The sequence below is a fragment of the Simochromis diagramma genome, unplaced genomic scaffold (assembly GCF_900408965.1).
Source record: "Simochromis diagramma unplaced genomic scaffold, fSimDia1.1 OVJJ01000753.1, whole genome shotgun sequence".
NCBI lineage: Eukaryota > Metazoa > Chordata > Actinopteri > Cichliformes > Cichlidae > Simochromis > Simochromis diagramma.
This window is the reverse complement of record NW_024387523.1, coordinates 14630890-14656162: the sequence shown is the minus strand read 5'-3', so window position 1 is coordinate 14656162 and position 25273 is coordinate 14630890. Positions and strand designations below refer to the sequence as shown.

At 40.4% G+C, this 25273-nt stretch overlaps 1 protein-coding gene across 5 annotated transcripts; it reads right to left on the bottom strand.

Moving 5' to 3' along the window:
• Positions 1-251: 251 nt before the first annotated feature.
• tbc1d5 (TBC1 domain family, member 5) lies at positions 252-20678 on the bottom strand. Of its 5 annotated transcripts, none has more exons than XM_040020248.1 (23): positions 20567-20678; positions 14984-15036; positions 14598-14716; positions 13826-13883; positions 13548-13656; positions 13237-13326; positions 12942-13016; positions 12680-12747; positions 12474-12576; positions 12073-12161; positions 11903-11953; positions 11743-11812; positions 10231-10403; positions 9996-10138; positions 9346-9452; positions 6136-6221; positions 4402-4697; positions 4142-4198; positions 2808-3016; positions 2605-2704; positions 2278-2357; positions 1917-2174; positions 252-1569 (listed from the first exon to the last, which is right to left on the bottom strand). In XM_040020248.1, exons 3-23 carry the CDS (start codon positions 14695-14697, stop codon positions 1288-1290), a joined length of 2604 nt encoding a protein of 867 aa, XP_039876182.1. In that variant the 5' UTR covers positions 14698-14716; positions 14984-15036; positions 20567-20678; the 3' UTR covers positions 252-1287. The 5 variants fall into 5 exon arrangements, with proteins under 5 accessions (XP_039876182.1, XP_039876184.1, XP_039876183.1 ...); XM_040020250.1 differs by lacking the exon at positions 20567-20678 and adding an exon at positions 20355-20539; XM_040020249.1 differs by lacking the exon at positions 20567-20678 and adding an exon at positions 20163-20348.
• Positions 20679-25273: the final 4595 nt, after the last annotated feature.

The window sequence follows — 25273 nt, the reverse complement described above, 5'->3', positions numbered from 1 at the left end:
TGAAGACCATTATTTAACCAAAACCCCAGAATACCTTTTAAATAAACCACAAAGACTGATATCTCTGCAAAATTGGCTCAAAGTACACAGCATACGTAATAATACCATTAGCTGCGAATCCATGGTTCAGTTGTTATGCTCCTACTCCATTTACCCACACTTCCTGTCTGCTCTTTACTGCTGCTATCCAATCAGGACAATGTGTTAACTCAAAGTCTTGAGAGCAAGTAATCCAAAGAAGACACTAGAAGTTTAGCGTTTTAGCAAGAGCAATGTAGTTTTATTGGTCTAGAGTTAATTAGGCTGAATAGGCAGCTATAGAGGAACATTCTTTGTGTGCTGCTTTGCGTAATTTTGCCACAGAACACGAGAACAACTTACCTGTAACGTGAGCAAAGATAACAGACACTGAATTGTCCATATTGGAATCAATTTTAAAACAAAAGGTAAAGGAGATTTATTCCATAATTTAATCATATACACCAGGGAAATTAAAGCACTAAAGGGTTAAGAACAAAAACAAAACACAGTTTTCTTTAAAAGTGTTTTCTTAAAAAAAAAAAAAAAAAAAAAAAAAAAATAACACAAACAAACAAACAAAAAAAAAAAAGATCACAGAGTTAGGTTTTGTTTGGCTGAGAAGAATAACGGTCAGAGGCACTGGTTTATGAGGGGGGAGAAAGCTGCCCTCAACAAGTGACAGGACGACACAATCCTTCTTTCCTTTGAGTATCAGAGCAGAGAGCTTCCTCTTTAGAGGCATACACGCAGACAGAACACAGGCAGAGGTATGGCCAGAGCTCCACATTCACGAGGAACAACAGCACCACACTCTCGAACATTACAGTAAGAGAAAAGGAGTCCCCTCCTGAAGGTAAACTGCAGTTTCAGGTCCAACTCTTTAGAATCATCTTGTAGTGACAGGGTAAGCAGTTCAATGGCGCCCTCTCTCTGTAGAACAGGGAACTACAAATCATGAGTGACAGATGAGGTTAGATTGTACCCACTAAAAAGGCCCAGCATAATAAGGAGATGAGACAGCATACAGCATCAGCTCAGACAGGACTGAAGTGGCACAGATTAAAGAGAGAGTATCGGGCATTTGTGACACAAGTGTCACAGTCCATGTGTTCAATTTCTATGTTGAGAGCAGTTTCAGTGGCACTCCACCATTGACCTAAAGTCCCCTCACCAATTCCAGGTCACTTTTCTCTGATCAAACCCCGCTGAATGGGATATGAACCAGAACGGGTATAGGTGAAGGAATAGGGCGGTGATTTAACACGTTCACAGGTCGTTCGGGTTAACGATGGTAAAGTCAGAGTCCTTGCTGTGGGTGGAGCCTTCATCTGGGCTGGAGGAACCTGAGGTGGTGCCTGCCATTAGGGGATCTTGGAAAGTTCCAGCCGAACCCTCAGGCTCCATCCGCACCATGCCACGCCCCCGTCTGATTGGAGGAATGCGCTCGGATGCAGACCTTCCTCCAGTTTCGGCGTGCAGGTCTCCGTCCTGGGAAATAAGGATGTAATCGTCCCAGTTTTTTCCCTCCGAGCCCAGAGAAGACGCCACCTGCATGCAAGAATCTTTTTTTAAAAACTGCATAAATGCCTAAAGTGTGAGATCACGCTTGCTTTGGCCTAAAGCTGAGTGTTTTGAGATAAACTTGCTGTGCTCGGCGGTATCATTCAGAAATGGTATAATTCTTAGGAGAGCAGATTTAGCATGACACACCATAATCCTGGAAAGATACAAAACCACTCTGAACACAGACTTGCAGACATGAAAGGGATTAGGATTTAAAATGAATGAATGACGAAACATAATCCTGTATGGAGTGAACGTTAAACTGTATTTGATGCCAATACAGCTGGCAGAGGTACAGAGCAATAATTTACGCAGACAGGAAAAACGCTGACCTGTTGATCAAATGGTGTCATGGCCTGCGCCTCCTCCTTCTCGTCCATGCTCGCGCTCCCTTCCAGCTCGGAGTCCCTGCTCGGCCTGATGTTTGCCTGCTGTTGCTGGCCACTGTGGAGGCTGCTGGTGCTTAGAACAGTTTCACCTGCTGCTGCTGTGGACGTGTAGTGATCGTCAGCAATGGTGATTTCTTCATTCTCCTCAGCTTCCAGCTGGCTCTGGTTGAAGCGCAGCGCTCCCTTTAGGATGTCTTTAATCTGACAGGGAGAAGGAGGCCACAGAGATGAGTTAGTGAATATGATTATAAAAGGGACATCACAAAAATGAATATACACTTATAGCATCTGCTCACACAGTCACCTGTTTGAGTCCAGCCAGTGAGACCAGGACCTCATCCTCTTTCTCGATGTGTTCTTGGAGAATCACTTCCTGGATTTTACCTAGAGGAACAATGAGTGGTCAGGCACTGATCGGCCACAAAAATCGAAACAGCTGCTGCTTCACTATATTACAATTCGAAAACATAAACAGTATTATTATTGTCAGTAAATTTTTAGCAAAATTAGAAATTTACAAATTTAAGTTAGACAAAAATATAACCTGCAGCAGACGCTGACGCACGAGTGGAATTAGACTGAATGTTTTTTTTTTTTTTTAAGCCATGTAACCATGTGTGGCTGAACTTACAGATGTGTGTGTTCATCATCTTAGCACAGTATTTGCTCATGGCCTCCAGGTCGTTGATCTGGCCCTGCAGGAAAGAGACTTGGGCTTCCAGGTCTTCTTCCTGTTGATCCCACAAACACAAACAGAGAAAATTGGAAACTGAAGGAAACCCTACAAAGAAGGGATTATGGTTAAAGCTGTGAGAGAAAATTAAAAAGACTTACCATCTCTTTCTTGCCCATAGTCTTGCTGTGGGAGCGCGAGCGAGTGATGTTAAAGAAGGACTCCTTCTTGGTGGCGGAGAGGGGCGGGGATGAAGTGCTGACATCACTCCCTCTGGATGGGGGAAGAGGCGGGGAGGCGGTGGATTGACCACGGCCACCGGAGAGGCTTTCTATGCTTGTAGAGGAGCTGACCGTCCTCGAGCTTTGGCCTAAGAAGCACAGACAGACATTTTTATTAGTAACACTAGGAAGTTGAAAACCTATGGACGTCACCGTATTTGAATTTACGGGAGAACAACCTGCACAGGAAATAAACATGAAAGAAACTATTGTTCCTTTAAACTCTATGAAGAACCCTATTTATGGAGGCCAAATCTCATAAATATCTGTAATTTAGAAAGATATTAAACAGCTAAGTGCAAGACAAGACTCTGAAATCTGGACTGTGAAGCTGGAATTGCAGATTTTTCCCCCGTGCTGAATGAGATGTAGAAATTGTGAATTCATGTATTCATGAATTCACAATCAGAAAAGACATGCATTGTGTTTTAAATGATAAATGATTTTTTTCCCCAAGTGCATCTAAAAAAAAAAAAAAAAAAAAAAAAAAAAAAAAAAAAGATAAATAAAAGTGTCTAGCAGTGCTAATGAGTCTGTCTGTTATATTTCCTTTCCTAGAGTTTTTAGCTTTCATGTCATCATCTGTTTTTAGATAATGCAAATCTGCAGCAGTGCGCCTCACCACAGAGCAAAGCAGGAGCTGATTGGAGAGGCGCAGTCCCTGCTGCTCAGAGAATGATGCTCATTAATGCAGCAATTAAATGCAAATGTAAGTAATCAATTAATAACAGACTTTTGCAGTTATTAATTGACTGCAAATCTGTTGGTCTATAATGAGTCATTAGATAAACCATTTCTTTGCATTTTTCTTTGTCACTGCAGACTAAACAGCAAGCTGGTACACACACACACGACAAATAGGGGTTTACAGCTACAGTGATGCAACAACAGAAACTTGCTGACAGGTTTTTTTTGTTTGGTTTTTTAAAGGACAGTCTTAGCACTATGAGAGATGTCGCAGCTCACTAGTGATGCCTATGCCATCATCTGCACTGATGCAGCGAGCTGTGATCTCCCTCTGGTGGTCACAGTTGAAAATCACATGCAGCACACACTCATGTCTGTTTATGGTAACATTTGGCACACCAACAGCAGGGACAGGTGAGCAAACGGCATACAACATGCAGGATGCTTAGAAATGGGCTGGCAGTGATGAAAGCACAGACAAATAAGGGCGGGCATGTCACACAAGCAGTTGCCATGACAGCAGTTACCTTGTGTGTCACTGTGAGTCTGGGCTGAGGCCTGAGACACTCCACCTGAAACGCCATCTAACAGACAGGAGAGTCAAAGCAGATGCTGCCATAACCACACAAACCAAAAGGCTGAACAAACTTCAACAACCAGTGTTAAAAAGGGTGTAAGGGTAATTCACCGGGTACATAATACACCAACTAGTATATGTAAGAAGGATGTCATCACATCTGTCCTGCCACAAATCTGGAACATTTCTGTTTTGACTACTTGTGCTCACCTTTGCTCAGGTGGACAGGCATGCTTTCAGACTTGAGCAGGCGATAGTGCTGAGTCTGGGCCTGGCCCTGGGTCTGCGTCGGAGCTGACGGATCTGCCAGCGGGTGTGGTAAGATGGGCGTAGGGGCCGAGGCCGGGGAGGTGGACGAGGAGGAGGAAGAGGAGGAGTGTACCTCGCTGTTGATTGGTGAAATAGACGCACCAGACATGGCTGGAGCAATGAGCTTCCTGCCGAAGTTGAGCAGACTGCTGGAGACCTTGTTGATGTTGAGTGGAGCAGCTTTTGTAGAGCCAGAGCTAGAAAGAAAAGGATATGAGACACTTCACCTGATCTTATCTTTACCAGAAGATTTTCCAAACTACTACTTTTAGCATTATTTAACAAATGTTCTACCTTCAAGGTATCCAGAGGTTTATATTTTATAAGATATAAAAATTAAACCCTGTTTCCAGAAATGTGGGATTAGCCTGAGAAGTCTCAAAGACAAAACAAATGCTATAAAATGGCTCATGAGAGTTTTTTTTTTTTTGGCGCTCAATTCTTGAATGCAAAACAGTTATCCCAGAATTTAAAACCTGGATTACCCGGCACAATAACATAAATTGACATCTCGTTCTTAATATTAACGACTGCAGATCTTAAGGTAGTTTTAGACCCTATAAAACTTTAATGCTCCGAGTGGAGGTCTGATTTCTAATAGCTCATCTGAGGTTTTTTTAATGACCGCATTCTTGTCTCATGCACACAAGGGAGCCTACAAACACTGCCTATTTTATATTACTTTTATACAATTTCACTGACCTAAAGAATGTGCTCATGTGAAAGAATATGTCCGAATAGAAAGCAGGAAATAAAATGACTAATGGCGAGTGGACTTACAAGGCAAGGTTATGCTTTAATAAAACATAAGGATCAGTGCAGGAGCAATTTTAGTATTTTATACATATAGACACATTTTTAATGTGAATATATAAATAATGATAAATACTGAAAACTGTAGCCATGTTCGAGTCAAATGGACCCATCTGTCATTTATGTGTGAAGGTTCAAAGTTCTGCAAGCTGTCATGGGCGTCATATAGAGCCCAGAATAGAGGGGAGGGTAGTTTGAAACAGCAGTCTGAACCTTTGGCTCACTGGGATTACTTGCACATAACTAAACTAAAGCAATTTTTATCAACAGCCACTAATGTAACCCATATTGTATGTGATACAGTTGAGTCCATAATTTTCTGGACAAAGACAAAATTTTCCATTTTCTTTGGTCTGAACTTCACCACAGGGTGATGCTCTCAGATAAGATTCAAATAAAAGCAGCATGACTGATCAGATGGCGCTTTACAATGCAAATGGATAATGATCTAAAGAATACCAAGACAGTCACCTCATCACAACCTAATAACCTTTCAGTTATTAAACACAAAATTAAATGGAGACCCACAAACAAGCAGCGACTGAAGGAGACTGCAGTAAAAACCTGGCAGAGCATCTCAAGGGAGGAAACGCAGCATTTGGTGATGTGTTGGGTTATAAACTTCAGGCAGTCTTTGACTGGAAAGCATTAAAAACATTCCTTATATTTTAAAATATCTTAGTTTGTCCAATTAATTTTGAATTGGAAACATGCATTTTTGTCCTGTATGCATGTATGTATGCATGCATGTCCCATATGTTTATATCCATGTGTGTGCGCAATGTCAGGTCCATTCAAAGACAAGGCTGTGCCTTATTTTACCGTGTCTTGTTCATCAGGTCAGCTCCCTTTGTTTTGTAGTAATCCAGGTTCTGCTGGAAGTGGTAGTTCACAGGTCGCGGGTTGTTCTACAAAAACAATAACTTAAGCTTAAACTGTTATTGTTAACAACTTTAACAAGACAGATTAAAAACCTCTGCTGTGCACAACAAACAAGTAATCTCAGAGTAAACAAGTCAACCGAAAATATGCGCACATGCATGACTACATAAATAAGTCAATATATGTTTCTGAGTCAGTACTTATGAGCAACAAACCTCCACCATGCCCCTTCTTGCACTGTTATTAGGGATGAACCCTCCCCAACCACCCTGCAGGTATAAATCTGATGTTGACCTGGTGTGACATGGCTGTTCACCTGGGGGTAACACTGTCATGTCAGATCAACACCTTCCTGAAATTTCATCTCAGGAGAGTGGTGAACAGGAGTTTGGTGGAGTTGTTCAGTATACAGGTCAATGAATTTGGACGAGGAACAAAAGATAATTTAGGTGAGGTGTTCGCTAAGGTCAAAGACTCCGTGCTGATTTAACTTGTTCACACAACAACGTCGAGCTTACATGCAAATAAAACGGGACGACTACAAACGTTCTGCATGGGAGAAGTAACAGCACAGCAGACCTCTGGTTAAGTGAGCAAAAATCAGAAAGACCGCAGGAGGAAAGAAACAAGTGTATGACAGGAAAAGTATAGTCAGGGCTGGAGAAATCTTGGCAAAAAAGTATCAGGTCTTTTTTGGATTTCCAAACTAGACCAGAGTTTTGCACTTCACATAGTTTCACATTTACCAAGTGCACAAGTACTTCTGTTTTTACTTTAACTGTCTTGCAGTTGCATCATTGTGCCATTTTAGGATTTTCGTAATCAAACTCAGGACAGGACTTTTACATTGGAAGTTTTTTTTCCACTGCATTTATCATCAAAGTTGAGCTCAGGTACATCCCATTTCCACTGATCATCTGCCACTAGAGTCCACCTGTGGTAAATTCCGTTGATTGGACATGGTGTGGAAAGGCCCACATTTGTCTATATGAGGTCCCATAGCTGACAGTCCATTTCAGAGCACAAACCAAGCCATGAAGTCCAAGTCTGTAGACCTCAGAGACAGGAGTGTATTGAGGCACAGATCTGGGGAAGAGTACAGTTTCTGCAGCAATGAAAGTCACAGTAAGCAGAGTGACCTCCATCCATCCATTCGCTTCCGCTTATCCTTTTCAGGGTCGCGGGGGGCGCTGGAGCCTATCCCAGCTGTCATAGGGCGAGAGGCGGGGTACACCCTGGACAGGTCGCCAGTCTGTCGCAGGGCCAACACACAGGGACAGACAACCATTCGCACTCACATTCACACCTAGTGACAATTTGGATTATCCAATTAACCTATCCCCACAAGTTGCATGTCTTTGGACGGTGGGAGGAAGCCGGAGTACCCGGAGGGAACCCACGCAAACACGGGGAGAACATGCAAACTCCACACAGAAAGACCCCGGCCTGATGGTGGAATTTAACTCAGGACCTTCTTGCTGTGCGGCAACAGTGCTAACCACCGTGCCACCGTGCTGCCATTATATGTAAATTTAAGAAGTTTGGAATCACCAGGTATAACTGGCCGCCCGGCCAATTTGCCACACTCCACTAGTCAAGCCTGTAACAGAGCGGCCATACAGAAGCCTCTCTTCAGTAAAAGGCACGACAGCCCACCTGAAGGCAAAAAGCACCTGAAAGTCTCTCAGACCATGAGAAACAAAAAAAAAAAAAAAATTCTCTGGCCTAATGAAACCAAGCTTGAACTCTTTGCCCTGAATGCCAAGAGTCATGTCTGGAAGAAACCAGGTACTGTTCATCAGCTGACCAATACTATCCCTACAATGAAGCACTGTGGTGGCAGCATCATGTTATTGGGATGTTTTTCAGGAGCTGGGAGGCTACTCAAGGTCAAGGAAAAGAGGAATGCAGTGATGTACAGAGACATCCTTGATGATATCCTGCTCAAGAGCACTTTAAACCTCAGACTGGCGAGGGAAGGGGGGGGGGGGGTGTCTCTTTCCTTTGTTAATGTTCCAGCCAGAACCTAGACTTGAACCGACTTAACATTCTGGAGAGATCTGAAAATGGCTGAGGACCAATGCTCCCCACCATGACCTTGAGAGCTTCTGCAATGAAGAATGAGAGAAGCTGTCCAAAAATAAACCACCATTCTAAAAATGACTTGAGCCTGTAATTGCTGCCAACTGTACTTCAGCAAAATATTAAGCAAAGGCTGTGACTGTTTATATACATGTTGTATGTTTGTTTTTAATAAATTTGCAAGAATTTGAAGCAAATGTTTTCCCCTTTGCCATTAGAGGATATTGTGTTTAGGACATTGAGGTGAAAAATTAATTTCATCCATTTTAAATAAGGTTGTAAACATGACAAAATGTGGAACGAGTGAAGTGCTGTTGCAAAGACCATGAAACATGCACTGCTGAGCTGAACATTAACTAACCCATCCATAAACTCTGATATGCAAGGGTTGCTAGTTTAAGATTAATGTGTTTTAATTGTACATTAAAACATACAAACATAAACACAGAGGCCTATTTGTTACACACAAAGATTAAAATGCACTTATATTTGTGCTACGACTACTTGTCATTAACTGCAGTGACCGCTTCATTGACTACACCTGCGTTTCCTGTATTTACAGTAAGTGCCCCGACATTAAAATGTAACCTCTCAAGCATGAGAAACTAAAATACTTGCTGCCAATTTTAACTTCACTTTTTACACCCAAGCGCTTTCTGAGAGTACAACAACACCACAAAAAGTTTTTTGGTCCTTGCTAAAAGTGTGTTGCTCGAGGATTTTAGCCCACTGTGCATATGAGTCTTTCACTTCTGCAAAACTTCTACTTCCTCTGTGATGGGGACAAAAGGCAACTTATTTTGAGTGAGGCATCGCCTTTACAGTAAGTACTTGATAAAAGCTGCTAGAAGAGAGCTTGTTTAACTGTAAGTTTGTTCTGATTTTGATCATGAGTCTCTTTCTCTCTTCCCCATTTTAACCTGTGACCAGTTAGACAGTGAAAGAGACACATGAGCGCATAACACACATCAGCACTTTTATAGAGACTTACATCACCAACTGTCAATTCTATCAGCAAAACCAACATGTATTATTTTTCTAGTTAAGTACGCTGGTATAATAACTTACTTTGGGATCTCGAAGGAACAGAGCCTTTTGCAGCAGTGAGTTGATGTCTCCTATTGGGGGGTAGTGCATTAGGAGGCCCAGGCATGTCTGGAAGTTGCTAGCAATTACTAAAAAAAGAAAAACAGATTTAAGAAGAATCTTAAAAAAATAAAAATAAAAATCTGGTAACAGCTTGTGCTTTGCTTTAATCAAGTGTGAATCACCAAGAGTGTTTCAAGCTGTAGTCTCACTTCCTTAGTGTTTTCTATTTGACTTATTTGTCACAGACTAGAATCTGCAGTCCAAGAAAAACAAAGCTAAATAAAAAGAGTCCACAAAATATCAGAATTAAAAAAAAAAAAAAAAAAAGTTGCAGACTTATTTTCATATATTTATAAAAAAAAAGTGTGAATGGACAAGCTTCATTAACTGCAGACTGAAATTGCATTGTGTTACATTATTTTGGCTCATTGGCATAACAGTAACACTTATACTGCAGTCTATGCTATGTATATGAAAAGATCAATTGTAGTCCAAAGTAATATAACTCTGTCTAACTAAATGAGCCGGAGTAAATCACAGTCTTCCACTTATGTATGTCTTACGAAATTACATGCTACAAAGACAACACATGGCATTATTGGATTATTTAAGTAATAAATGGTGCGTACGAGCATCTCGGATATAGAGCAGCATGGCCACAAAGATGTAGTCCACAAGGTCCAGAGTGATACAATCAGCAAAAAGGGCATCCCACACCACCAGCAGGTCCTGAAGAGGAAATTCCCGGCCAAACAGCAGACGAACCCACCGGCTAAAGACACAGAAAAAAAGCTTTACTGCATTTGTGTCCAGCAGTGGATCAGGAAAAAAAGAGTCAGAGTGCCCAAAGATATAAATACTGACATCCCGTAGATCTGCGGGGCGATCTCCAGCCGATTGAGATGCATGTGCAGCTCGATATCGTGCTTCTTCACCAGCTGGTCCTGGATGCGGTTGACTTTGGTTACTATGGCAACAGATGGCCCTGCATCCTGGGGTCGAGCGAATGGGATGGTGGTCAGCATTTCTTCTTTACCCTGGGGAAGCAGATTGTTCCATCACAACTGAAATATCTTCATGCTAACATAAATGAGGAACATCAGCAACAATGAGCCGCAGTGTCCTTTTGGGAGGATATGCTATTCTGAGTTTTGTTAAGTATACTTGCTTTACTTTATTTAATTCAATAAGGTGGAGTTTAATTATTAGATCTTTTGATTCATATTGACAGGATAGGAGGATATCTGGTGACTGGAGGGCATTTGAGTATAGTGAAGTCATTGTCATGGCCATGACATCAGTTTGAGATGGGCTGAGGTCACATGATGTCTTATGCTGCTGGAAGCAGTCGTCAGAAGATCGGCACATTATGCCCATACTGAGGTAGGCTGTGGACTTTAAGTGATGCTCGCAATGACAGTGGCCCAAAGGCAACAACAAAAAAACAAAACAAAAAAACAAATTCCCCACACTAAACTGTTCTTAGATGGTAGGTTAGATTCATGTTTGCAAGTTGTTTACACCAACATGAAAGAGCATAACATCTGAATGTTGCAGCATAAATTGAGACTTGTCGAACCAGGCTACAGTTCCCCTCCCATCAGCTCAAAGCAGTCTGGCCATTCTCTTCTGATGTCTGATGTCAACAAGAAATTATTACCCAGAGAAATCCTGCTCACTGGGTATTTTCTCTTTTTCAGACTATTCTCTGTAAAGTCTAGAGATGGGCATGCGGGAAAATCCCAGCATAGCAGCCGTTTCTGAAACACAGACCAGCCCATTTGGCTGTCACTGAAATCCCCTTTCTTCCTCATTCTGATTCTCCGTTTGAAATTCAGCAGGTCGACTTGACAATGTCTGCAAACCTAATTGCACCAAGTTGCTGCCATGTCATTGGCTGATTAGATATCTGTGACAGTATAAAGTCTTATATTGCAAATTTGTCTCTAAGAGCTTTGACGAGCCTCCACAGTCTGCTTAATTTGGAGTGGAAAAAGAAAAAAAAACTAATAAAAAAGTTCACAAAACATGAAGTGTTTTAAGTAACAATTTGACTGACAGTCACTGATAATCATGGTTTCTGTTTGTTCCTGCACTTGTGCCACAAATCAGTTGGGTACATCAAACAGATCCAGCTGCTCGTCTGCATTTCTGACAACGAAGCCTCTCGTCCTGTGTTCACTATAGTAATAAAAATGCAATTGCTGCTACCATGGTAACCACCTGAGTGGTCAATTAACCAGGACTGAGCTCTTCAACATTGTAATTTAGCGTTAATATAATGTCATGTCTTCATGACAGTGCAATCAGCTGGTATTGTGTTACAATCCACAATCAATTTCAGTGTCAAAAGTAGTTTTTCAAATTAGAACCGACCTTCCTCACTTCCCTTTCAAAGCTGGAGAACCACGGCTCTGCTGTCTCCATTAGCTGCGAGAACATGGCACTACAGAGAGAGGCAAAGATAAATGTAGTGAGATTTTTTAAAAGTATAAACATTTCTTATTCTGAACCCTTTTGATCGGCTGATACTCACTAGGCATCGTGCTCGAGGTACACTGGGTCTAACAGACACTTCATCTCCTCACTGAAAAAAGTGAGAATCTTTCAATTTAATCTTTGGACAAATAAATACAAAAAAATATGTTGTCATCAGAGAAGCAGGTCTGAAGGTGTTAATGGCTTTTCAGTGAAATGCAAACTGACCTGGGGCTGGCCGTCTCACTGGCATGCTGAAAGGCTTGATGGTCACAGTGCAGCACAAACACTATGGGAGCCAGCAACTCGTGCATCCCCTACAGACAGAGGCAGAGAGAATGTAAGATGCATAAAGGCAGAAAGGAGAGGAAACAAATACAGTTCAATTGTGGTCAGTCTTTCTTTAATAGTGATGCACGAGGTTTCTAATCCATCATGACAGGTTTAATTTAGACATTGTTAGCCACTGCTCAGCCACGTGTCACTTCCAGTTTGTAAAAAAGATGCTACGCTGGCCATCTATTCACAGGCTGGCACCTGTTACAGACACTTGTAATGCTTAGGTTACAAAGGCATTTTGTTCTGTGTGAGCTTGTTGAACAAACACACGGGACGATGTTGAATGTTACCTGTTTGTACAGTAACTGCTCATTTTCTCTGGCATAACAGAAGAGAATATCAGTCAGCTTGGTCCTCACATCTTCATCCTGGAAGTATCGGATCTCAGGGAATCTAATCCAAATACAAAAAGAGCAATTTTTTTTTTTTTTTCCTGCCATGTTAATAACAAAAAAAAAAAAAAAAAAAATAAGCAAATAGTAACAGAGATACTTACGTTCTCAACACATCCTGCTTGACCATTCCCTTTAGCTCTTTATCCTGGAAGAACTTATTCCACAAACTCTGGATGTGACAGAAAAAAAAATTACATTCAGAAAATCAAGGGAAGAGATTGTTGTCATTACAATGACAATATGTGTAAATCTATATGTTAAAAACCAATATGTCATTGACAGTATCAATAATTATTAGAAGGTCACAAAGTGTCAGGGTCATATTTTGCACATAACCATGAAACATTTGTGGAGAAAACTCACCCCCTCATCCTGGGACAGTGGGTTGTTCACCACAAGGTCCTGCTGGCCTGCGGCCTTGCGGGGGTTGGTAATGTGCTGTGACAGAAAAAACAAAACAACACAACAATAATGCACAACAATTAGTTACAACCTTTGATGATTTGATAAGTGATCAGTTTTTTTCCTCATGGGCTGCATATTGTGCTCCGTGTTTCAGGATATAAGCAGCTATAAATTCTACATATGAATGAGCAGTGAGGTTAATGGAGAACATTTATATCTTAGAACCACACTGGCCACAGATGGGTGCTCTCACCATCTCCTTGATCTTCTCATACTGGGCCCGGAGCTCCTTCGTCTTGTTTATCCACTGCTCTTTATCCTCTGGAAGAACCTCCAGGTACAGCTATAGACATGCAATGCACATATCAGTTCATGCAACAGTTCATCTTTGAGAAATCACTAACATGCAGAAAAATCAGCCCTTTCAGAACTACGCTCGAGGCTGTTATATCCACTGAGGAACAAGTCTGTAAGCCACCACAACTTCCCTTTTCTGTGACAGGGAATTTACCAAAGCCCCCTTAATCAAACTCGATAGGACCGCTTGATCCAGCTGGCAGTTACCTTCCAGCACACACTCCGAAAGCGGCTGCTCCTCAGCCGCCCATTGATGCCTGCCTGCCGGATCCTGGCCAGGTAATTACTGTTGAGAAACAAGTCGTCCCATTCTTTCCTGCATTGGGGAGGGGGTGGTGGAGGCAAAGCATGAGGGGATTTACCAGCTTCAACTCAACTTGGGCAACTTGTGTCATCAAGCAGTAAACAAACAAGATAAGAAGCTAAGAGAAGTGGGCCACGAGTTCATGATACCACCATGAAGGGATATTAATGGAATAACTCACCTATATGAGAGAAAGGTAGAATGAGACTCCAAAGTGCTGCTGTCAAGAGATCCTCCTACTGAGAACAGACACAGCCACAAGGGGGAGATGTAAACAATAAGTGCTAGGGCGTCAAAGCAGAAATCAATTTGTATTTTATATATATATATATATATTTATTTATTTATATATATTTATTTAGACGAGGCAATGAGAGAGCAACAAAAATGCATACTTAGACAATTTTACTGCATCACAATAACCCATCAGTTATTCTTTTACAAGGCACGCAGTAGAGCAAAAAGGGGAGCAGAGAAGGTGATTAAAGGAAGTAAAGGAAGTAAAGTAACATACTCCGTTTCTTCTTTATTGGCCGTAATAAGTCTAATTTGGCCTGCAGGTGAACATGCATTGAAGTTGGAGAGCTGTCTATCAGCATTAGTTACAGGAGTGGATCGCTCCACAGGGACGCTCAGTATGAATATTCATCAGTTCCACAACATGCCAGCCACCAACGTTTTCTTTCAGTCACACGTTAACATAAAAAACACACTCAGCCTGGGGGTGTCGCAAGCCACATCTGTGACTCACACTTCAGTCAGCTCAAAATTTTCTTTTTAATCATCTCCAGAATGAACCTAAACTTATCATCTCCATTGTTGTGAGCCTGTTAGTCCCAAAAGGACTGCAGCATTGGTATATTATGATGTGGGTCTTGGTCCAAGGAAGGGGAAATGGTTACAGGTGTTATCTATAACAAAGGTTCGGAAGTCTTAACTGAAAGTCGACATACTGTTTTCATTCTTGTTGAAACTCTGGAGCGCGTCAAAACCTGTCTCCTGATGATCTTCACTCTGGAGTGGATGGCGGGTCTCAAAATTGGGATGCTGCATGACTGCGACCCAGCTGGACCTGGAGAATGAGGTAGCAGGTAAGAGCAAAAAAGAGAAAGATAACTGAACACGATCTCCCAAAAAGTCCTGGTGTTAAAGCAAACTAAACTTATTTCTTTTAACAGGGACACAGAGCTTCAGTTTCAGCTTCAGAACCTGTCCTGACTTTGCCAACTTTTCATGAACATTGTAGCCTCTGACCTCTTTTTATATAACAGTGCTGGCAAATCAGTCTACCGCAATCAGTAAAGTTTCTCCAAGCACACCATTTGATCTCGGTACTTACTGTCACAGCTTTGTGTTTCTCGTCAGTTGAGACTCAGAAGGAAAGGATCGTTTCTGCAAGTAGAGGGAGAAGGACTGATAATAAAGGGGAAATGAAGGACAAAGCTGCTAAAGGGCCAAAAATGACTCAGTGAAATATAATACAGTAGAGCAGAAGTAGGCAGCATAGGAAGAAAATTAAAAGACGTTGATGAAAGAAATGCTTTGTAGAAACACCCAGCACTAAAGACCTAGACTAAAGTGACTGCAGATGCATTTCATAGCGAAGAATAAATCCAACAATTTATTTCTCAAAAAGTATTTTCATGAAGGAGCGACTTAATCAAAATTTGCTTTTTTGAGTTTGATACTGATTTTCAGCAAGTAAAACTACTGAAATATGCTTTATATAGTAAATTAATGTAGTATGTCAGGAAAAAGTCAATGTTTCAAGCAATGCTTAAAAAAAAGAAAATAAAAAAATAGCAGGGTTGTATTTTTAGGTTTTTTTTTTCCTACACTGTGGCAATCGCACAAAGGGATACGGCATAGTCTCCCTTCAAATGTATTATTTTCAACTTAACATAAAATAAAACACTGACATTGATTACAGTCAGTGAAGAATGGCTGAAATTAACAAGAAGCACTTGAGCTGCCTGATGTTCCACGGTGCTCTTTGTGATACATTGAACATAACTGGTGAAGCTAATGAGGTCATTAAGTAGGCAAATTAATGCATTAATTACTGATGTTTAATGTGAAGAAACTTGTCTTCGCGTGGCTCACGGACAGCAGTTTTTCTGAAACAAAAATCAGCTCTGGCGAGCGGTCAGGACGGGACTTCCGGGGAGCGATCCAAATGCAGGAGAAATGTTGGACGTGGTGCTGAGATTCACAAAGAGACAACCTTCAAGGCGATGATGGATATGACTCTAATTTTAACGGGCACCGTGCCTTCCTCTTTGATCACACCACAAATTAATCTCCGTGTGATAATAATGTAATATTGTTTTTCTCTGTTTTGACTGTAAATTAACGACCAAACATATAATACGAAGAAAACAATTTGAAGAAGTTAGGAGAAGCTTTTCCTTTGTTTCCCCCCACCCCCAATGTTCATTTTTCCACATACAAATACATTAATTGATTCATCTTAAAAAGAGAGGATGAATAGAAAGATTTCCCAATGATTTAATGCCATACTGAGTGGTTTACCAGAACAGAAAGATGGATTCATTAAAAATAAATAAATAAATTCCAAGAAAACACAAACAAAAAACCCCCACTATTAATATCCCGACCAGGTAAACCGTGAGCCAAGTACTCGCTGCCAACTTCTGAGAGAAGTTTACTTTTTCCGTGAGACATCACAATCTAGGTTAACCAATCCTGCCTTCGTTCTTTATCCGGCTTGGGATTATTCCATGTTTATGAATATGTTTAGCCTAATGCGCAGGCCTACAGAATAGCACGTGCCCACAAAGCGTTGTGTTTTCTTTCGATTTAATAATTGTGGAAATAACACAACAAAAGGCATCTCTTAAACCAATTAACCATGTGAATGAAACACTGCTTGATAAATTAGCTACACATGCCATCAAAATAGAAATTATTTTATATGCATAATGTATGCGGCTGTTTTCACGGGGAACATCTGTTCTACTCGAAGACTAATGCTCTCCTTAAATCTGTGTGCTCCCCCACCCCCCCGCTCTCCTAAAAAGGACATTATCCTATCAAATAATCGGCACCAGTCCACAACTATGGGAAAAAACAAACCCCCTCCAGAAGAATGGTGTGAATAGGTGTTTCCAATAATAGCATCTTCTGCTTTCAAAGATTGGCATGAAAGATTTAAAGTCTCCTGAGTGAATACAAATATAAGCGGTAGTCATCTTGCATAGAATATTAATTCATATGATCACTGTGACCAAAATTACTCATGCAAAGTACTTTGAAAATTCTTTTCCCTACAGTCTTGTAGTCACATTCGTCGCTTTGTCTCTTCTTTCCAAAAGTAAAAAGTGACTCTAAACTTTAGAGATCACTCATCCCTACTTGTTCTTTGCATAGGCATATCTTATGTGCGTGTCTCCGCAAGCCTTTCCGAGCGAGTGAAAGATGACGCGGGTGTTCGTCTTGAGGCCTCGCCGTGTTAGCACAGCCTTGCCTGAAGCGACTCTTCTCTTAGCCTTCTGCTGCTTTCATTACTTTTTCCCGGAGTCGAACGTAAAATGACATCCCAACTTTACTACATAATAATCAAGGCAAATTAGCTTCTGCATAATTTAATCCACGGCACCTGGAGACACCTCAATAATTCAAAGCACGAATCTTTCATGAAATAATCAAATCAATACATAATGAAATGCATAAATAAATCAACAGGCAAATAACAGCGAGTCCATCTGTTCGGAGGTAGAAGATCACTTACTGGGAATCGCTAACAAAAGCTTGCAAAGCTAAACTCAAACTGTAGCAGTGACATCATCCTGTGTTAGTTTTGCAGATTTTTTTAGGATTTGGCTTCTTTAAGTTCTTACCCAAGATGGGATTTCAAAGGAGCTATGCTGATGCCCGGGACTGTGGGAAGCGCACTGAAATGATTTCAAAATTAAGCATACAGCCTCACTCTAAACCTCAGTCCTTAATAGTCTTCCACAACGCGTGCAACGTAACAGTTCACTTTTCATTTCCCATCACACACATTCGGTCTGAAAGTGAGCTTAAAAACCACAGACTAACACTTCCCATTTGATCTAAGCCAAGAAGCATCACATTTTAAATAGAGCCCACAGTATGCTCAAACTATAGGTTCATGATTTTATCTTTGGGGTCTGCTAGAACAGATTTCCACATCTTGGCATGTTTTCATACCATACTGTACACTTCTGCAGAACCTCCTTTTACCAGCTGTGTGAAATGCCTCATTTTAGATGGTCTCTTTACTACCGCCCTCCAGGGAAAGCCTGTCTGCTCTGATAGTTGGGCAACAGCAAAGCAACTGTTCTATGAAGCACATGGGTTGTCTTTCAGAGAACTGTGAAGTGTCAATGAATCCCCAGAGTTAAACATGTTTAAATTAAAATTAGAACCAGAACAATGAGTGATTCCTGTCCACTTGCCTTTATTACACAGTGCACTATTTGAGCGATGACATTGTGGTTTCCAAAATTACCTCATTTTGGACATGCGTACCAGAGAACGCTAACCAAGAATCCAGCTGAGTTTGCGTTTCAGTGACGGACAACTAAAAAGACAGACGTAACTTCTGAAGGGCCTTCAACCTGCATTCAAACTTCAGACCACCAGATGGCGATATCTGTGGTCGCAAAAACACTTTTGGTGCTGTAGAAATCTATGGGAAAACTGCTCTAACTTGATAACAGCCAAACAACGAAGAGCAAATTACTGCAAAAGAGACAGTCTACTGACCACAACCAACCAACCCGGTGATGACATGTTCTGTACAGGCATGGCTCTAAATACGTTTTAAAAACTTTAAGCGCTTATTTCTTAAATGCAGCTTTGCAGACAGTGTTACATCTATGTCAGGTTTTGAGAGCAGGGCTCCTCGGTGTTACACATAAAGTGTTTCATGTAAATTTAAAAAAGAAAAAGAAAAACAGTGAGAGGGAAAACCGTAATCTCAAGAACTCAGAAGTTGATCGATGACCTCATGGTACGCTTTTATATCATCTATGGTTGCAGCATCCAAGCTGCTTTTTTTTTTTTTAAGGTTTACACAATTTCTGGTTGTCCCTATAAGACACAAGATCAAAGCTAGCAATGGTAATCAGAGACATATTACTCTAACACCTTAAACAGATTGCCAGTTTATTGATCTTAGTTAATTGACTTAATAACTACGTTAACTAGTTAACCAAATTAATTAGGTTAATTTATGGGGGAAGAAGCCAGAGTATCTGGAGAAAACCCACAGAGAGATGGGGAGAACATGAAAACTCTATAAAAGTCAAGGCCAGCTGGGGTGGATTCAAACCCAGGACCTTGGTGCTGTGTGGCAACTTCAACATGTAAAGCTGACTCTGCAGACCAATGTCTAATTAATTAATTAATTAATTAATATATATATATATATAAGTTAGTTTCCAGGCTAAACAAGCTGGAAACTAAACCCAGATTAGTCAGTTGTATTAAACATTTTGCTGAAGTGCCTGCAGTATTTCCATTTGAAGACATCTGACTGAACTGCAACTACAGTTCTGCTCTCCGCTCGGGGATATGCTTTTTATCATTTTGCATTCAAATTCAGATGTTTTTTTTTTTTTAAAGTAGTAATAAACAGTAACAGCTGATCCACAAGAGTCTCAGCAGTTTCACGTGGGGGGAAACTGCTTTTACAGGATGAATATTCAAAGAGGATCCAGCAAACAGCGCTAATAGGAACTGTCAATGGCAGCTTCAGTCAAGACGGCTGATTGTAGTTTAGCAACAGTGAAACACCCCAGCTAAACAAACTCACATGCCTCTACTTCAGCACACAGTGAGAGCTCAAGAGCCTTTATGGTCACATGCTCTGCAAGAGACTGAGAACATGCCTGGAACCTTAGCCTTACCAAAATTCCAAGAACTTGTTGGGTCCTGAAAGATTTAATTACCAAAGATAAAATCTGACAGACATCTGTCTGTACTGAAATGGACAACTCGTTAGTAACATGGGGGAAGAGGACATCCACAAAGAGTCGCAAGGTAAATCTAAAAAAAATGGGCATTTCTAAAGTGCCTTTTCGCTGATATAAGCTATTCAGATAAAACTAAGGGGACATCTTGCCTGGACTACTCAATGACATTTACATGTAACCTCATATAAAAGATCACAAGTTAAACAAAAAAAATAAAAACACCACCAACAACAACAGCTAGGAAGCATTGCACTAAAGGGAACGGTGTGTTTAAGTCCCGGGTCTCGCTCCTTTCTAGTCCAAACGGCCTTTCTGCAGTCCACAGTGTCCTACAGAAAGATTCCCACACGGACATTTGTACTGAACTTCATCTTGGCAGTGTGGAGAAGTATGTGTGAAACCACACGAAACTACACAGGCAGGTGGTGTTAGCTGTTACCAAACCTCTGCACTGCCCTGAACTCGTCACGGAATCTTTCACCTATAGTTAGTCCTCCACTTAGCAAACCCACGATTAGCTGTTTTTCCCCACATTTTTTTGACATCGTAACTTACATCAATGACAAGGTCTGTCCAAATTGAAGCAAAACGTACACAGGGTCCGTCTGGGATGCAGCACGAATGCAGGCTGCCAGGAAGATGATCGAAGCAGAGGGGGCTTAAAAAAGCAAAATAAAACGCCAAACAGCAGCTAAGCTAGCTTGTATCGTCCGTCGGCTAGCAAAGCTAAATATGAACTAAACTTACTCTGGCAGCTGAAGCTCTTCATGTTGATTGAATAAGAGTTGAAACGACAGGAAGCAGGAAGGCTAATATGACATTAGCCTAGCGAGCCAACTCGGGGCCCTGTTATTACTTCCAACACACACACAGCTTCTGCTTTAAACGAGACAAAGTTGCGTCGCACGCTCAGGAACTAGCACCAAAAAGCAATGCGTTAGCAGTTTTTATTCACGTACCTGTTCGGATCACGCAGGAAGCCTCATTCTGCTCACTCGGGCTCCGCTGATTTGTAAACAGTAGCGTGTCAGGCTCACTGGCTGAAGACCAGCTGACTGGTCATGTGACCCCCGGCCTGTGACGTTACTGACTGCCTGCAGGTAGATGGTTGTTCTAGATTTGTCCAAAAGCTAAGCCTTACTTGTTTGTTAAATGCAAAGTAAGGGGGTCAATATATTTCAGCAAAATTGTGCAATAATGTTTAATAATTATTTATTAAGGCTTTGTGGCATTACTTGTATAAGTTCTTTGTAATATATAGTGAAGTTATGCGTTCATTTCATTTGTGAAGATCTCTAGAAGATAGCAGACAGCAGGCTGCAAAGACAAGGACCCAAACAATTGGCTGCTGGAAGAGGATAAGCAACAACCAGTAAGTTTTAAAAAACAAACAAAGAAACAAAAAACAACCTGACTAAGCAAAGGTTGAACTTTTTATTACTATAACCAGTCTATGAAGAATAAATGCCCAGTAAATGACACCTCTTAGAATTTGATAAGGCTTTAACAACTTCTGATTGAGTTCCAGTAATCTTCATAGCTCTGAATGAAACATGCAAGATATGAAGTTATTCATATTTCCACCAATAGGAATATCCATAGATGAGTTATGAGAGAGGACTGAGTCTCACAGATTGCACACTTACATGTCACAGATTGTACTTCTTCCCACAGCTCTGCACAGTCTCCCCACAAGGCAGGATTGCAAAAAACAACAACAACAACAGCAAAAAACAAAAAACTGAGACTACTCCAGCTACTTTAGATTGCAAAGATAAATAGACAGAGGAGATTGCAAATTCAGTTACCGATTTATCAGCACAAAGATTATGTCTTTCAGTTCACTTATCTGCATCAGCTAAAACATACTGCTTTGTAAAAGAAAAATATGGGTGGTAAGGCTGTAAAAAAAAAAAAGAATAATGATCTTAATCTGTAATGGCAACATAGAATGTTGAGGTGGATCACACCACCAAGGAAAAATAAAAAACATCATTGAATGAGGAAGAACACCGAAGGGGCTACACAACGTGATGGTTAATTAAAACAGTTTTATGTAGACTTAATTACAGCAATTTCTGAGGTCAAACAAGTCAAGTTTATCCGTGGAGTGCTTTTAACAAACCGCTTTATCACAAAATGCTTCCAATATACAAAACACAAGATGCACAAAAATATAATTAAATCAAAGCAGCGAGATGGTCACAATGGGGAAAAGCGTAAATCCACCTGGTATGTACAGGTGGAGCCGTTAAGTAACATTGCTGATTCAAATGTGTGCACTGGTGGTGGTGCTGTGTTTGTGCATTGATGGGGGGTTAACACAAAGCAGGAATAATGACCATTATCGCTATTACCATCATCATCACAGGCATGGCATTTCAAGAGCACCATTATCATCATTATTATAGCTAATATTACTGATGATGAGGCCTCTTTGTTGGCCCTGACTAAGGTATTGTCATGGAAACAGATGACAGAAAAGAGCATAGCTTTATTGAATTACACTATGATGCTATTCTGACCAAATGGGGCTTGAATGCTGCACTGTCTGAGTGGGGTATAGAAGCATCAATGTGAGAAGTCCTGAGGAGCGACAGATGAGAGTCAGGAGCAGAGAGCGGGAGACAGAAACACAGATGAAAATAGCTCTTCGTGCAGATCAAATAAAAGAGGAGCAAAAAGAGACAGAAGACAGAAAACTCCAGCAGTACTGAGGGTCATGTGATTGCAGGGAGTCACAGATCCACTGGTACAGAGTGAACTGGTGATCAGCACAGAGGAATATTGTCTGATGGCTGGAAACAATGACACCGATTCACCAGCACAGGGACAGTCATACGAGAGAAAATCATTAGTACTAATAACAATAATACAGACAATGGGCATAACAAGGGTTGATTGATTCAGTCTTTAACAGATCTGTTACAACAGGCTTAACATGGTCACCTGATGAATGAGCTTAATCTTTTTATGTATTTATTTTTGGTTCTCTTACTTGATTCGTAGTGTCTTTTAAAGTATTTCATCCTTTCTTCATATCCAGCTCTTCACATTGCTAACATCCCAATGCGGTATTTTAGTAAGTGCAAATGTAATCTAGAGGCAAGATGAATGCAACCCTCTTTTTATTGTCAGAAAGCAGTAATAGCACGGTGGCCTTCCAGCTATCTTAGCCTCTGCAGATTTTATCACATGGGGGCCATAAACCTGGGAAATATGATGTGCCACTTTCTGTTTTACTTTTAATATATCTGATGAAAAGAGCTTGCCAGAGATGATTCTAGATTAACTATTTCCTGCCATTATCAAAAGATAAATCTTGCCTAAATCTTTATTATTGTCACTTAAATTTTGTGAAAATGGTTTTCTTCTGAAAGATGACAAGGCTAAAACAGATTAAAGCAACAAAAAATATACTTGTGACATATGGAGCTCCAAGAGTGACAAAATCAATGAATTAAATACACCATTAAATGATTAATTAAATGTGTCAATAATTAATTTAAATTGGAATTAATTAATTAAATAAATATTGATGACACATTTAATTAATAAATTATTGACACATTTAATTAGTTATTTATTTCACATTTTAATTAATTATTGACACATTTAGCTAATTTTAATTGATCTGATCAAGTCAAAACCATTGCTTTGGCCTGGTGGCCATTCTTTTTAGTGGGCGTTTCTCCACACCAGCAACTGGCATGTGGAAACTAACTGAACTGTACTTTGAAAAAAAAAAACCCTGTTTGTGTGTCACCAAATACACTTTTAATATTTTTATTTAGCTGACAATGTAGTGGTTTAATCTTCAGATATCTGGTCGGTTTGTCAAAGAGCCTCTTTGCAAAAGTGCTTCGACGATTTCGGAGATGTCTGCCCAGCCCAGTCTCACCTGCTTGCATCGCAAATGCTCGAGCTGTTATACCGCCGACAAAGCTCAGGTCCTGGTACACAAATGTCATAACCTCCACTGACTGTGCACCGACTTTATTTACTAAGGTTATATCTATCAGGTCTTTATTTCTTGATGTTCATACATGTCATACTTGTTTTAAGTCGCCAATTCTGAATTATAACTAGCATTAACATATCTTTAAGGAGAGAGCAAATCTGATTAACATCTGATCTTTGTGTTTTTTGTTCAGTAATCAGCATGACCTGTGTATACACGCGTAACCTTTATTCAAATAGATAATGTTGGTGTTTCCATCATGTAGTAACTGCTAGGTTTAACTGTACAAAGCTTGTTAGACACTGTGAAGCACATACAGACTTCACAATGTTCGACTAATATTTTTGTTGTGAATATTAATCATGAGTGTAAACGGGCAGTCCAGCTGCTGCCTCAGAGCCCAGTACACCATGGAGCGAGGTCAGCATATCCAGGATATCTTCAGCTCTCTACGTTAACCCCGAGTTTCCCAGCTCGGTCACATGAAAGTGTCGGCAGCATCAAACTAATCTAACGGTCATCTACGAATTTAATTCACGGGTCATATCGATATTCTTTTACAGAAAATCATCCTTATTACTGCCAACTATTCCAGAGACGTGAACTCCACAGTATAAAGAACACAAAAATATAGCAGTGCAACACAACACTGCTGTAAAAGAGATCAACGCTTCAGTTTGTTGCAGATCAAAGTGGAAAGAATGTGATTGGCTGAACAGGTGTTATTGCATGTTCTATGTTATCTGCATTTCCATCAGTGTAAGACACTCAGCAGCAGATTAGAATCAAGTATAATAGCATTTACACATTTAATAAATGTATTAATACACGCACGTTCCCGTGACAATGCCAGGCACTGTTTGCGCAGAGATTTTAGTACAGCACGATGCTCATTTAAAACACATTCCTGAGTCTACGTACACATTTGTTATGAGGTCAGCAATTACAGTGTCTGTGTCCTGTGACAAGCTGACCAGGCATGTGAAGACTACTCCACTACATTCGCGGCTAAAACATTAAAAGTGTAGTTGGTGACAGAAAAACAGGGTATTTTAAAACTTTACCTACAGTTTAGAGCACCGGCACCATTGCTGCTTCGGATTTGAAATGTATTCTGGGATCCCAAGCTGCCCCAAGTCCACACTACCACCAGTTCATAGCAATCGATTATCTAGGATCGACCTTACTTTGCACTGTAACCAATCAGATGTTAGACAAGCTGCAGTGGCAGCAGTAACGCTGTCCCCTGAGTTTGATGGGTGAGGCTGACAGATAAAATTAATTCATGAACAACCAGAGGTCAGGACTGCTAAAATGAATTAAATAAATACATCAATAAATAATTAATCAAATGTGTCAATAATTAATTAAAATGCGAACAAATAAATAATGAATTAAATATGTCAATAATTAATTAAATGTGTCATCAATATTTAATTAATTAATTCCAATTTTAATTAATTATTGACACATTTAATTAATTATTTAATGGTGTATCTAATTCATTCATTTTGTCACTCTTGGCACTCCATAATGAAACAGTTAAAGTTAAACATTTTCCAAATTTCTTTTTTTAAAATATACACTCTGTTCACAGTCTTTCTTTCAGAGCTAAACTTTAAACATTGCACACACTTGCAGCCCACTCTATGGGAAGAATAAAATGAGAACTAAACTTTTAAAAGAGTTTTAAAATATTGACTGT